General features: G+C 50.1%; 1 protein-coding gene and 1 long non-coding RNA gene across 5 annotated transcripts in view; one reads left to right on the top strand and one right to left on the bottom strand.

Annotated features, from left to right (window-relative positions):
- Positions 1 to 9,984, bottom strand: part of NPR3 (natriuretic peptide receptor 3) — an 82,874-nt gene extending 72,890 nt beyond the window's left edge. For 2 of the 4 annotated variants that reach the window (XM_070056627.2, XM_008262100.5), the window contains exon 1: positions 8,031 to 9,209. In XM_070056627.2, coding sequence (XP_069912728.1) covers positions 8,031 to 8,784 — 754 coding nt within the window. In that variant the 5' untranslated portion in view covers positions 8,785 to 9,209. Of the gene's footprint in view, positions 1 to 8,030; positions 9,210 to 9,758 lie in introns of those variants that run through there. The other 2 variants (XM_051853840.3, XM_089312690.1) reach the window with 2 other exon arrangements.
- On the top strand, positions 9,270 to 13,566 carry LOC149122338 (uncharacterized). The gene is made up of 2 exons (XR_016220122.1): positions 9,270 to 9,595; positions 13,194 to 13,566. It is a non-coding gene; the product is annotated as an uncharacterized LOC149122338 (long non-coding RNA).
- Positions 13,567 to 13,848: the final 282 nt, after the last annotated feature.

The raw sequence follows: 13,848 nt of genomic DNA, 5'->3' as shown, positions 1-13,848 counted from the left end.
ACATGAGGGTACTTCAAAAAGTTCACAAGATTAAAAAATAAGTTCATTTAGATGCAAAAAGGATTGAAATCCATGTGAAGTTTTTCATAAGGCACATTTTCCATGAACTGCTTGAAGACCTCTCGTAGTAACTAACGTAATTACATACTTAAAACAATAAGCACAGCTGACATAAACAGTTCTGGGGACAACTCTTGGAAGGTGTACACAGAGGTCTAGGACATGAGTACCATACTCGGCAGGCCCACACGTACCAAGAGTTAGCAAGATTCACAGATGAACAGAGAGCATCAGCTAACCTTACAAACTGCATCCATGCAGATCTGGGAGACCCATTCCTGTTCTAACGATATTCAAATACTAATTTTTGTTAAACTGAAGGCATAAGGTGTGACTCTAAGTGTCTGGATAGACTTTTCTTCACTCTGCTCTATCTCCTGCTCCTTTCCAAAGACCTTGTAAACTTCTGAGCCATCCCCACTGTCTGGTTCCCACAACACCTTCTGTAAATGACCTCTCACTACTGCAGCACACTCTTGCACCCAAAGAATGGCAGATAGAAGTGCAAAAGGATGGCTCCAGAAGTCAACTCAGAGAACCAACAACATCCCAGGTGATAAACCTGCGTTAAGTGGATATCCTGTGCCCAGCCTCGGGTTTCCCTCTGGTGCAGCATCTAATGGGTTAACGTTCCTCATCTCTCAATGTGCCTGCAATTTCCCCCTCCTCAACTCTAAAAAGAGGAAATGGAGTGAACTGTCTGAATGGTGAGCTGGAGGAAGTAACTGGGCATACTGGCCTCAGGCCTATCTCTCTTCCTCTTTGGGACATGCCTGCTTGCAGAGAGCATATTTTTATTGCCTACTTGTGTCACATGATAAGGGACCTACCCCTGTAGAGCAGACTAGCAGTTGAGCAGAGTTGTCTGTGATTTGGTGAACATTCCTGCCTAATTTGGAGAGGAAGTAATAGCTAGAAAGCACCTTTAGCAATAGATCTAAACCCAAATTCTCCAGTCAGTTTTATCAGTAATAAAAAGGATATTTTCATATTCTCCATCTGACTCCTATACCCATCTTCCATTTATTTCTAAACCTAGGAGGAAAAGAGGGATGTTACTGCATGGGAATAAGGCAGGGTGTGCCATGTCCTAAAACTGAAAATATAACAGAAATGAAAAACCAAAACTCAATAGTAATTTTGGAAGTCTTTTTTTAAATCCAATCAAAAGGATTTTAAAAACAAAAGGCAGTAAATAGGATAAAGAATAAATAATAACAATAAATCATCAGAGTAGGGAATCAGTATAGGAGACCTAACATCCAAATAAGGAGGGGAATGTAGAAAGAGGATGAAATCAAAGAAATGCTTTCAGAGATTTTTCTCAAAATGAGGCTCTGGTTAGAAAGAGCCCACTGAGTGCACAAGGCAAAATACTGGCCCCAAAGCACATCATAAGTGAAACATCAAAACAGACGGTGCAAAAATTCCAGGGGGAGAAACAGGTAACAAACAACATATCCAGAATATTTTTTTTTAATTTATTTAACAGGTAGAGTTATAGACAGAGAGAGAAAGGTCTTCCTTCCGTTGGATCACTCCCCAAATGGCCGCCACGGCTGGCGCTGCACAGATCCGAAGCCAGGAGCCAGGTGCTTCCTCCTGGTCTCCCACGCGGGTACAGGCGCCCAAGCACTTGAGCCATCATTCACTGCTTTCCCGGGCCACAGCAGAGAGCTAGACTGGAAGAGGAGCAACCGGGACAGAATCCGGCGCCCATATGGGATGCCGGTGCTGCAGGCAGAGGATTCGCCAAGTGAGCCACGACGCTGGCCCCAATATGCAGAATCTTAATTCATTCAAACTTCCCCATAGCAACAACAGAATTGGAACTACACAGAGCATCACTATCAAAGCTGGAGGGGGAATTATTTCCAATCCAGAATTCTATATTATGTGTGCGGGTGGGATGAAGAACTTTTCAATTATGAATGGTGTCAAAATGTAGTTCTCATCCATCTTTTCTCCAAAAGCTCCCAGAGGATGTGCTCCACCAAAACAAAAGCATAACTGAAGAAAGAGCAGCACACAGGAGTCCAGGCCAAGACAGAGGCAAGGCGAGTCCCAGGAAGAAATGGAAGAAAGAACACAGAGTGACAACTGTGCGACTTGTCTGGGAAATGACTCAGCTTGGGAGGCTCAACACTGAGAATTGGAAGGTGATTCAGTTACAAGTCCATCTGAAACTATACAAGCCAAGCAAAACAGACTTTTTTTTAACCCCAAGGGAAAAAACAGACAAGAAAGGAAGTGTCATGATAGTACCCCATATAGCTCAACTGCAAATAGCATTTAGAAGTTAAGATGATATCGATACTGAAAACTGAGCTAATTGGAAAGTTTCACTGAGCCATACTTGAGGATGACTGTGGTTAGCGAGTCCTAGGAGAGAACAAATCATCATCTTGTGCTAGGACACCAGGAGATAAGATATAAAACTGAAAAATTCAAGAGTAGCAGTCATCTAAAGATACAAAGACAAATTCCTCCAGAAACAGCTACAAGGGACAAAAATGGTCACTCTAAAGTGAGAAATGGGGGTGCTGGCATTGTTGCCTATCAGGTAAAGCCACCACCTACAATGCTGGCATCCCCTGAGTGTTTGGGCCCCTTCCACACATGTGGGAGATCCTGATGAAGCTCCCAGATCCTGGTTTTGGCCTGGCCCAGCCCTGGCCACTGTGGTCATCTCAGGAGTGAACCAGCAAATGAAAGCTCTTTCCCCCTCTTTCTCTCTCTCTTTCTCTCTCATTCGCTCTCTTTCCCTCCCTCCTCTCTCTCTCTCTCTCTCTGTAACTCTGACTTTAAAATAAATAAATAAATCTTTTTAAAAAATAAATAAAGTGGGCCAGCGCCGCAGCTCAATAGGCTAATCCTCCACCCACGGCTCTGGCACACCGGGTTCTAGTCCCGGTCGGGGCGCCCGATTCTGTCCCGGTTGCCCCTCTTCCAGGCCAGCTCTCTGCTGTGGCCAGGGAGTGCAGTGGAGGATGGCCCAAGTGCTTGGGCCCTGCACCCCATGGGAGACCAGGAGAAGCACCTGGCTCCTGGCTTTGGATCAGCGCGGTGCGCCGGCCGCAGTGGTCATTGGAGGGTGAACCAACAGCAAAGGAAGACCTTTCTCTCTGTCTCTCTCTCTCACTGTCCACCCTGCCTGTCAATAAATAAATAAATAAATAAATAAAGTGATGGGACCAGTGCTGTGGTGTAGTGGGTAAAGCCGCCACCTGCACTGCCGGCATCCCTTATGGTGGCCAGTTCATGTCCCAGCTGCTCCACTTCTGATCCAGCTCTCTGCTATGACTTGGGAAAGCAGAAGAAGATGGCCCAAATCCTTGGGCTCCTGCACCTGCATGGGAGACCCAGGAGAAACTCCTGGCTCCTGGCTTCAAATCAGCTCAGCTCTGGCCATTGCAGCTATCTCGGGAGTGAACCAGCGGATGGAAGACCTCTCCCTCTCTCTCTCTCTCTCTCTCTCACTCTCTGTCTCTGCCTCTCTGTAGCTCTGCCTTTCAAATAAATAAGTCTTTAAAAAAATAAAATGGGAAATGGGAAACTACTTTTCCTACTAAGACTTGTATAATCTAATTTTAGATTATGTAGCTATATAGCTAAAAAGAAAAATCCACTTTTTTATTTTTTTTAAAAAAAAGGACTTCCCCACAGAGCAGTGGACATCACCTGCAGAATACAGAGCACATCCTTAACTCTGATGTTCACAGAGCTCCATCCACTGGGAGAGGTCTGTGCTGCAGCCTGCACTGTGCCCTTTTTCCCCTGCCTTGCATTAGTTATTCTAAACTTATCATGGGCTCTGTTATAAAACATTGCTGATCCGGGGCCGGTGCTGCGGCTTAGTGAGCTATGCATCCACCCGTGTGGCACCGGCATCCCATATGGGCACAGGTTCATATCCTGGCTGCTCCTCTTCCAATCCAGCTCTCTGCTAAGGCCTGGGAAAACAGTAGAAGATGGCCCAAGGTCGTGGGCTCCTGCATCCATGTGGGAGACCCAGAAGAAGCTCCAGGCTCCTGGCTTCAGACAGGCCCAGCTCCAGCTGTTGAAGCCATTTGGGGAGTGAACCAGTAGATGGAAGACCTCTCTCTCTCTCTCTCTCTCTCTCTCTCTCTCTCTCTTTCTCTCTCTAACTCTACCTCTCAAGTAAACAAATACTAAAAAAAAAAAAAATACTGCTGATCAACCACTTGGTCATTTATCCCAATTCTAAAAATAAATGACTCCTCCAGAGCTCATGGCTTATTGTGAAAACAAATTATCTACCCCACCCTTAGCATGCCAGGTAGGATGGAGAATTTTAAATGAGGCCTTTTGATGGTTTTTGTCCCCACCTGGTAACTGAATGCCAATCTGATTGTTAAGTTTTTTTTTTTCCTTCAAAATTGTACTTAAGCCAACTGCCACCAGTCCCCTTTGGATTTTCTTCTCTTGCAAGCCCTTCTCCAAGGGGCTTTTAGATTTTAAAAAAAAAAAAAAACTTTTAGATTAAAAAAAAATTTTTTGAATGACTCCCGTACTGATTAAATGCCATTATCTCTACAAATTATATAGGTTCAGGTTGATGACATATTAATAACAAAAAGAATAAAACTTCACTTCCTCATACATGAATGTTTGCATATAATATACTTTCAGTTCTGCATCTTTTAAGATACAAATACAGAACTACTACTGTTTTTTATCATTTAAAAAATCATTTATTTCTACTGGGCTGACATGTGGTACAGTGAGTTAAGCTGCCACTTGCAATACCAGCATCCCATATGGGCACCAGTTCAAATGCCAGCCTGCTCCACTTCCAATCCAGTTCCCTGTTAATGTGCTTGGGAAGACAGTGGAAGATGGGCCACGTACTTGTGCTCCTGCACCCACGTGGAAGACCAGGATATTGGTTTCAGCAGGGCTAACCCTGACTGCTGCAGTCATTTGGACAGTGAACCAGTGAATGGAAGATCTCTCTCTTTCTCTCTCTCTCTCTCTCTCTCTCTCTCTCTCCCTCTCCCTCTCCCTCTCCCTCTGCCTCTATCTGTTATTTTTCCCTTCAAATAATATGTCTTTTAAAACTCATTTATTTCTAAACCTATAGTTTTAAAAATAGATGTATCCTTAAGTATGGAATATTGAGAGAAAGTGAATCCTTCTTAAATAAACTTTTTAAAAAATGCTCAGGTTTGTGCACTTCAATGACACTAGCTAAAAGCATAAAAGAAAAATCTCAAGATTTTTAACTATTGCCTGAAATATCCTTAAAAGAATAACTAAAGCCCTTTTTTTATTTATCCAGTATAGCACACAGCCAAATGAAATGTTAGCCCTAATAATGTCTGAGAGGGTGGCACTGTACCTGTTAAGAAATTCAAGCATCTGTGACTGGATTTTAAAGATTAATGTAAGCCCCCCCCCCCAAAAAAAAGTGCTAAAAATGTTCTCTCCAAAAGGTGAGTGTGGAAAGGACCTCTTCTCTACTCCAGTTCATAGTCACAAATCGGGACCATGGCACATCAGTTCGAAGAGGCCCCATTCTCATCCGGCTGAGTTTCACAGAGGAGAAAGCTCATGCTTTGAGAAGGCCAGTCAGTGTCTTGCACAGGCCACAAGCTGAAGAGGGGAAACCTCAAACCCAGATGCACCTGCTTCTGGCTAGGTTCTTTCCCATTGTGTGGACTCACTTTCTACCAAACAAAACAGCTACAATAAAACCACACTTTGAGCAGTTAGTATGTGTCTGGGACATGCTGGCCGCAGTCTGTGGGTTTAACCCTCGTTTAACCTCCGTTTAAGCCTCCAGGCACCCCCAAAAGATGAGGTTGCTGCCACTAGCCAGTGACTGGCCGAGCTTGTATCCTGCGCTTCTGTTTAACACAAGGACTGCCTCCGCCAAGAAATGCACTTTATGTGTTTATCAAACATCTCCCTAAGGAGTTTTGTTATCAGCTTTCTCTCCTGAGTAAGGAACTTGGGAGGGGGAGGTGGTGTTGGAGAAACTTAGGGGAGAAACTATTTGTTTCTCATTTCTGAAGATCTGCCACCTGTAACACGCGCATCTCAGCAGGGAGATATTTCACTGCTGAATTCAAACTTGGGAGGGGAAAAAGGGGGGCGAGGAGACTTGAGAACATCTACAAGGCTTTGGGGATTTAAAAACAAAAACAACAAAAAAAAGAATCCGCAGCAGGATGCGACCCAAGTCCTCTTTAGCCGGGCGCACCAACCCCCAGGCCCACAGGGTCAGTGCCCTCTGACCCCAGCCACCGCTGTATGGCTGAGGGGCCCAGTGGCTGCCACTGCCGCCCTTGGGACCTACAGCGCGGTGTTCACAAACGAAGAGCCCGCTGAAGGGGAGACACACCCCCAGCCCCAGTCAGCACTGGAACGTCTCCACTTTCTAGCCCCCAGCCCGTGAAAGAGGCGAGCTTGAAGGCAGCAGGTTCGGGTACCGAGGGCTGGAGGAGGCTACGGTTACCCGAGGACTGAGAAACAGATGGCACAGTCCGCAGCCGGCGCGCACAGACGCCCTTTTGCGTAATCAGAAAAGCCGGCGCCCCGCCCGCTCAGCTGGCAGGGATTGGGCGCAGACAGCCTAGAGTTCGAACTCTCCAACCTTGGCCACACATCCCCACTGTCAACACCTCTTACTTCTTCGCTCCACAGGGTGCGTTCACTAGAGTCGCAGGTGGCCAAATTGGGAAGAGGGATAGCTGCAGCCCCACCCTCGATGGTTTCTCTGCCCACTTCACCTGTCCTGCTTCTAGCCTCAGGTAGTGCTGTCCCCCAGAGCCGCGCCCAGGTGCCCAACCCTGCCAAGCAGTGGACAAGCGCTTTGCCTGCTCAGCTCTGCTCCTGGCACCAGGGGTCGCTGGGAGTTCTGCCAGGGCTACACCTCGGACATCCCAGGCGTGTGCGCACCGAGAGGAAGCCGAGGTGGGATTCCATGCGCACCGCGCACCCAGCCCAGATCCCAGGAGGAGGACACTGCGCCGCAGCCCGCCCGCCAGCCCAGTCTACCCTCCAGACAAACCGGCTGCACCGGGGGCTGCCGCGATTCTGCGTCCGCCACCACCCACTCCCTGTAGCCATGGCCACTATCCCCAGCCTTGAGCTCTCTGGACAGTTTTGCTATTATTCCAAACCTCTGGAGACCTGCGGAGAAAACTTGGTGGCAGCAAGGGCGCCAAGGGGAAAAGAGGGTCAGAGTCCACTGCTCCAGGGCGCTGTCCTGCCAAGCCTAGCCCCGGGCGCTTTGGAGACGGAGACGCCAAACGCGCCAGGGAGGTGAGGGGCCGGGACAACTGAGCGTCGCCTGAGTCCAGACATAGCAGGGCTTTTCGGTGGAAACCACAGAAGCTCGTTTATAAGGGACTGGAGGGACCATGCAGGGAATGAGAAGGGTGATACAATGAGCCTTTAAAAGAAACCTGAGGTCTGTGGAAGGCGCAGCCAGGCAAACCGGGGCACCCGACCTAGCCGAGCCGCGGCGCGCGGCTGCAAGAGCGTCCGCCGACGCCTCGGCTCTAAGAGGGGCGCACGCCAGGAGAAAAATAGGGCGACAAGTTCTGTCCTCCGTAGGCTGCAGACCCCGGACGGCGCAGAGCGCCGAGAGTGCGCCCCCACCGGCCAGCCAAAGGGGAAAGACGAAGGGAAAAAACACCCAGGTGGTTCGACAGCACCTGTCAGACCTGCGCTTGCCGGGGCGGCGGGCTCGGACGCCTCCTCCCCAAGCCCCTTACACTTCCCGGGCACCCTAAGCATACACCCCTCCGCTGCGCTGAGCGATCCGCAGAGGTCCTTGCAGCCAGAAAGCGCACGCCTGAACCCATCCCCGCGCGCTCCCTCCCCGAATCCTCGGTTCCAAAGAGGGCAATGGGGTCCGCAGAGGAGTGGACCGGTGCGTGAGGAGAGCCACGGAGAGCAGCTGGGTTAGGACCAAGGGCCCGGGACGCGCTCCCGCTCACCTCGCTCACTCGCCTGGATGTAACGCACGATGTCGTCCAGATCCAGATCTTTGGTCTCGTCGAAATTGTAGGCGGACGTGTGCAAGCCCTCCTCCTGGAAGACCTCGTGGACCCCCTCGAGGGTGAAGTAGCAGTTCCGCTCCAGCTTGTCGTCGCTGTAGACCAGCGCGGCGCGGCTCCAGTGGTGGTGGCGGAACAGGGCTAGCATCATCTCGCCCATCTTGGCGTAGGCGGGTGCCACGCGCGTGAGATGCGAGTACTCAGAGTCCTTATGCTGGAAGCCGGCGGCCAGCGCCCCGGCAGACAGCATGGGCAGGTCCCAGTGCGACGCTAGCCGGGCCACCGGCGCCGCGGCGTACTCGCACACCGGCCCCAGGATGAGGTCGGGCTTGGCGCCCCGCGCCGCCGCCACGCGGTCCACCAGGGTGAAGAGCGCGCGGTTGCCGCAGTCCGAGTCCTCGTAGGCCACCTGGAAGCGAGTGCCGGGCGGCAGAAGCCGCCTGCCGGTGCCGTTGCCCTCCACGCTGCGCAGCGCATACTCGATGGCCGGCCGCACCCGGGCCAGCGAGAACAAGTACGAGTCGTCCCGGGGCAACAGCACCAGCACCTCGATCTTCTGCGGCGGGAGCGCCTCTCGCTCCCGGCGCCCGCCGCCGGGGCCCGCGCCCCCGCCACCGCCACCCGCGCCGCCGGCCAGCGACGCCCAGCCAAGCAGGGCGCACGCGGAGAAAGTGAGCACCAGCAGGGACGGCATCGTGCGGCCAGAAAGCGCTGGCCCTCGGCGCCGACTCGCCCTCGGCCCCCCACCCACCTCCCTCTTTCCTCCCCACTCTTCTCTCCGAGGTCCCTGCGCCCCCTTGGGCGCTCCAAGGAAACAGAATACCCCTTCCCTAACGCGCCCGAAGAGAGAGCGGAAGAGTCCTCCGCAATGTTACTAGTTTTTCGCAAAAAAGAAAAAGTTCACCAAGTGTAAACCTGTGCGTCTGTAATATACACATCGACTTATTATAAATATATATATATATTCGCCCTCCCTTGATACATATACTATTTTGCTTAGAGGTAGCTTCTTATTTGGGCGTTGCTAAGGTTGCTTTTTGAGGAAAAAAAAAAAAAGTTAGACTTGTCCAAGTGCTTGTAATTGACGGTGCATCTCCCTCGCGTTTGATCTCATTGATTCGCGCCGGTTCCTGGATGCCCAGCCTGCGTTTAAATAGCGTGGCAGCAGCGGCGCGCGTTACCACACATGGCGCGCCCGGGCTGGGCTTGTGTTTCCAGCGGGTGGGGTGGGCGCGGGTGTGGGAGGTGGAGGCTGGGCCGGGGGAGCCTCTCATTAGCATTCCTACATCAGGGCTCCTCCCCGCACCCCTTCCCCGCCCGGCGCTCCCGGGTCCTGACACCCACTCCTTGCTGGCCCGCTGCCTTTTCCTTCAAGACGCAGCCACCCAAGTCTGCATCCGCGGAGAGCTCCCGCAGCGCAGCGCACGCCTGCGGGCCCGGCCCGCCTCTGCCCGACCACGCTCCCTCCGGCTCCAGGGTTTATGAAAAGGAAATGTGTTTGAAAAGTAAGGCAATGCTCGCGAGCTCTCTCTCTCTCTCTCTCACACACACACACACACACACACCGCCCCCTCAAAAAACCAACAGGATGGGGGGGGGGGGCGGACGAGGTGGCCCTAGCAATGGGTAGTTTCGGTGCAAAGATCCGGGGGTCCCGCTGGCTCTCACCTTTTCCTTGCGCCCGCCGCGGTCCCTCCTGACGCGCCAACTCCTGGCCGGCACCTGACCTCCCCGGTGCCCGGCGCAAGGACAGGGGACAAGAACCAAGGTCCCGGTGCAGACGGCTTGATTGCAAACCTGGGGTGCCGAGCCGGCCCGCGCGTCCCCCGCGCCCCCGCCGGCCCCCGGCCCCTCTCTCTGAGCCGCGCGGGTTCGCGGCGGAGTCGCAGCGGCGCCGGGGTCAAGGCGTGCCCGCGCGCACAGTCCCCGCCGGTTCGCTGAGAGCCTGAAAGAGAAACTTGTTGCTCCCGAAGGTGAGAGAACGGTTCGGCAAAGCTTGAAACGCATCTCCCGGGCGTCCTCCGGGGCCATGTTTGCTACACCAGGTAACTGGACCAAGCGACCCGGGAGGGTCCCCGGCTAGGGATGCGCGCTCCCCTCCAGCCCGAGCGCGCAGAGCTCCCAAAGCTTCGCCTCCTCGGTGCTCGAGGCACTGCGCTCGGGGATCTGCGGTGCCAAGAAAGCTCCTGCCTCAGAGACCCGAGTCCCCCCACCGGCCGCGGGGACGACAGCAGAGCAGGCGGGCTGCGGAAGCGCTGTGGGGAGGTCCACCGCCCAGGGAAGCCGCGGCGGGGCGGGACGCAGCGGGTCTGGACCCAAGTGGCGTATGGTGGGACCCAAGAGGCGCTGGGGCCGGGGAATGCCGCCGCCGAAGGCTCACAAGTTAAAAGAAGTTGAAAATGTTTTTAAAACGGCCTTTGGCTGGCCTGGGCGTCGGTGTCGACCCTTTTCGATTCGTCTTAGACCGACGCCCTCTTTCGGCAGAAACTTGCACCCGACGCCTAACCATGGTGCTACCGCCTCCCCCCCTACTCCCCCGGGCGCCGCGTTTCTTTGGCCAAGGCCCTGAAACACGCTGGCGCTCCTCCACCGCGACAGCGAAGAGGCCATCGGAGGTGTCCGGCCATGTGGCAACTGCTGGCCTCAGCGGCCGCCGCCCTCCACCGCCTTCCCCTGTCTGGCACCGCTAGCGCTGTTAGGGGAGACGCTTTCTCCTCGGAGTCTCTCAGATTGCACATTATGCACTGTGGTCCCAAAATCTTCACAGTGGAGAAGCCGTGAGAATGTTCATTTGTTTAATTCAAGCTGCTTTTAAAAATTTTTACAAAAGACGCATCTACATAAAATCTCATTCCCCAAGTGGGGAAAGCCACCTGTAGTAAAAACTGGAATTTCGCACTCCACAGCAACTCAATCCATCCTGGACTCCTCGGAGGGGCAGGCGGTTATATCAGAGTTTTGGTTTTTGGTTTTTTGGTTTTTTGGTTTTGTTTTGTTTTGTTTTGTTTTTGGAAGTGGGGGAGAAAGAGAGAGGAGAGAGAGAACAGAACAACAGCTAAACTCCGAATTCCAAGGGTCTTAGTGGATTTCGAAATGGGTTGCCAGGAGACACGAGGGAACCGAGGTTTCCTATTACTCCCCTATGCCCTGGTCTGAAACACCAGCCAATGGCGATTTGATTCTGCAGTGTGTGATGTGGGCTTACTCAGAGAGTCTGGGGTTTCAGTGGCACTGGGCATGAATGCCTCGCCCATCACCCTCGCCCTTGGGTCACCCGCAGGGCAGCACGATTACCTTGGGGTGAGCACGGTGGCCTCTCCGTGGTCTTTAAATAGGAGCTCTCGCCCGCCAGCCTGTCACCAGAGAGCATCAGGAGCAAGCTGTGGAGGGGAACACACACACACACACACACACAGGAGGAGGGAAACCTGTGCTACTGCACTTGCTGATGCTCAAAACGTACCCCTGGCCATTCCTAGGAGCAAGGGTTGGGGTTGTGGTATAGCGGGTCAAGCCACCCATTGCCGTTGTGGTATCCCATGTCCTGGTCTGAATTCAAGTCCCAACTGCTCTGCTTCCAATCCAGTTTCTGGCTAATGTGGCCTAGAATTCAGCAGAAGCAGTTGGGGCCCTGTCACCCATGTGGGAGACCAGGATGGAATTTCTGACTTAGGCCTGGCCCAGACATGGCTGTTGAAGCCATATGGAGAGTAAACTAGTGAATGGAAGATCTCTTTCTCTCTCTCTCTCTCCCCCCCTTTCAAATAAATAAATTTTTTAAGAGACATTCGTTTTTAAAAATATACCACCTATGATGCCATGTGAAAGAGGGTGGGGGCGATGAAGCTATCACCTGCTTTAAGTAGTAACACCCTTTATATCAAAACTTTATTTCATATAGCTAACTTTTGAGGTTGCTCAGTACAGTAAAACCAAAAGTAACATCACTTTTTTTATAGAAAGCTTTTATTTAATAAATATAAATTTCATAGGTACAACTATTTGGATTATAGTGGTGTAACATCACTTTTTAAAAGAATTTTTGCAGTACTTTAATCAGAAAAATGAACCAAACAACAAAGAAGGGGAAATAAAAACAATTCATTCCTCAGGTCCAAAAACTACCTTTTACTGTTCATCTGTTGGATAAAAACAAAGGAAAAGCATGTAGAAATGCCATAAAATAGAACAAAATTAACCGTTTGAAAGTCTTTGGGCAATGTTAGCCCTAAACGTGGTGCTATAGAAACTAATAGACTTTCTGTAGGATTTAGAAATATTTTCATGAGTAGCCACAAACCATGATTTGTTTTTAGCTATAACCTACTAAAGTAAGATGGCAAGTTTTCTTTAATGTATTCAACTGTTAGCTTTCCAGCTCTATGAAATGAAACTTAATGTCCAGAAGTTACTCCTCTACTATCAGGGAAGACAGCATTACACAGCGAACCAAATGTGAGATTCTCTAATGCACTAGAAATGTTCTCAGAAGGAGGTTTTCTCCACTAAGGTTTAAACAGCATCTCTCACCCTTCTCCCTCGGAACCCTGGCAGCAAGTGCCACAGTAAGAGCCCAGGCCGATACTGGATGGGCCTCATCTCACTTTCCTGGCCAGCTCCGGAGTGACAGTAAAGAATACCCCAGCAAGTCTGCTGCTCGCAAGAGAATGCCTTCTGGGGACAGAATTGTTGAAAACACACTTCCCCCTAGAGGCAGAAAAGATGAAAGAACGTTCCACATAAGTCAAGTGCATTTCTGTAATTTAATGTGTTGGGATTTCATTTTTAGCATATAGTTGATGTTTTAGAGGAAACCATTCCAGATGTAGAAAAAAGTCTATAGATGCCAAAAAAAATAAATTAAAACTTTGCCTCTGGGTTTTAGTTTGCTTTGCAAGGGTTCTGTTAACTGACCCCTTTTCTCCTACATACTATACAAGTCTCTGATTCTCTTTGCTAGCACTCCAAACAATAATAATCTCACATGTTTCTTTATTTAAATTTATATGATTTCATCAGAAATGTAAGCTTGAGATTCTTCTGAAAATGCAGAGTTGTTGCTGTATAATCATTTACCTTGATCTTTTTTTCATGTCTTTGAAGGTGATCCGAGACATAGTGACACTAGAAACACTTCTGAAAAAGACATCTGTGATTTCACTGTGACACTGGCATGAGGCTTGCAAGCTACATGAAGAATTCCTTTATCACTGACGGATAGGCCAATTATTTAACAGAGTATTGCATTTATAAGAATAAGTGCATTAACTGTTGAAATCTTTACTTGATATATACTAAATTGATCTTCTGTATATAAAGAGAATTGAAAATTAATCTTGATGTGAATGGAATGGGAGAGGGAGCAGGAGATGGGAGGGTTGCGGATGGGAGGGAAGTTATGGGGGGAAAAGCCACTGTAATCCAAAAGCTGTACTTTGGAAATTTATACTTATTAAATAAAAGTTAACAAAAAGAATAAGTGCATTGCCTCAACTTCATGCCTACCAATACTGATTACATTGAATTGGTTTCTTTAGTTGTGCATTGCATTCTTCCAGAAATGGATATAAGAAGGCTCATAAAAATACAAAATGGAATTTTAGAAAATTTTCCTCCTGACAACATATAGTCACTGAATCCTCCTCTCCTGGTCTGTACTTTATTCTATGAGCTGTTAGCAATGGCTCCAAGGCTCAGAAATTTTCTGCTTTCCCATCTGAGTTTCCGTAGCATTCCTTGAGTTCATGATCACACTAAA

Source organism: Oryctolagus cuniculus, chromosome 14 (genome assembly GCF_051225735.1).
Source record: "Oryctolagus cuniculus isolate XC-2025 breed Fujian yellow rabbit chromosome 14, ASM5122573v1, whole genome shotgun sequence".
NCBI classification, from domain to species: Eukaryota; Metazoa; Chordata; class Mammalia; order Lagomorpha; family Leporidae; genus Oryctolagus; species Oryctolagus cuniculus.
The sequence above is the reverse complement of the archived record's forward strand: the minus strand, read 5'-3'. Positions and strand labels throughout refer to the sequence as shown.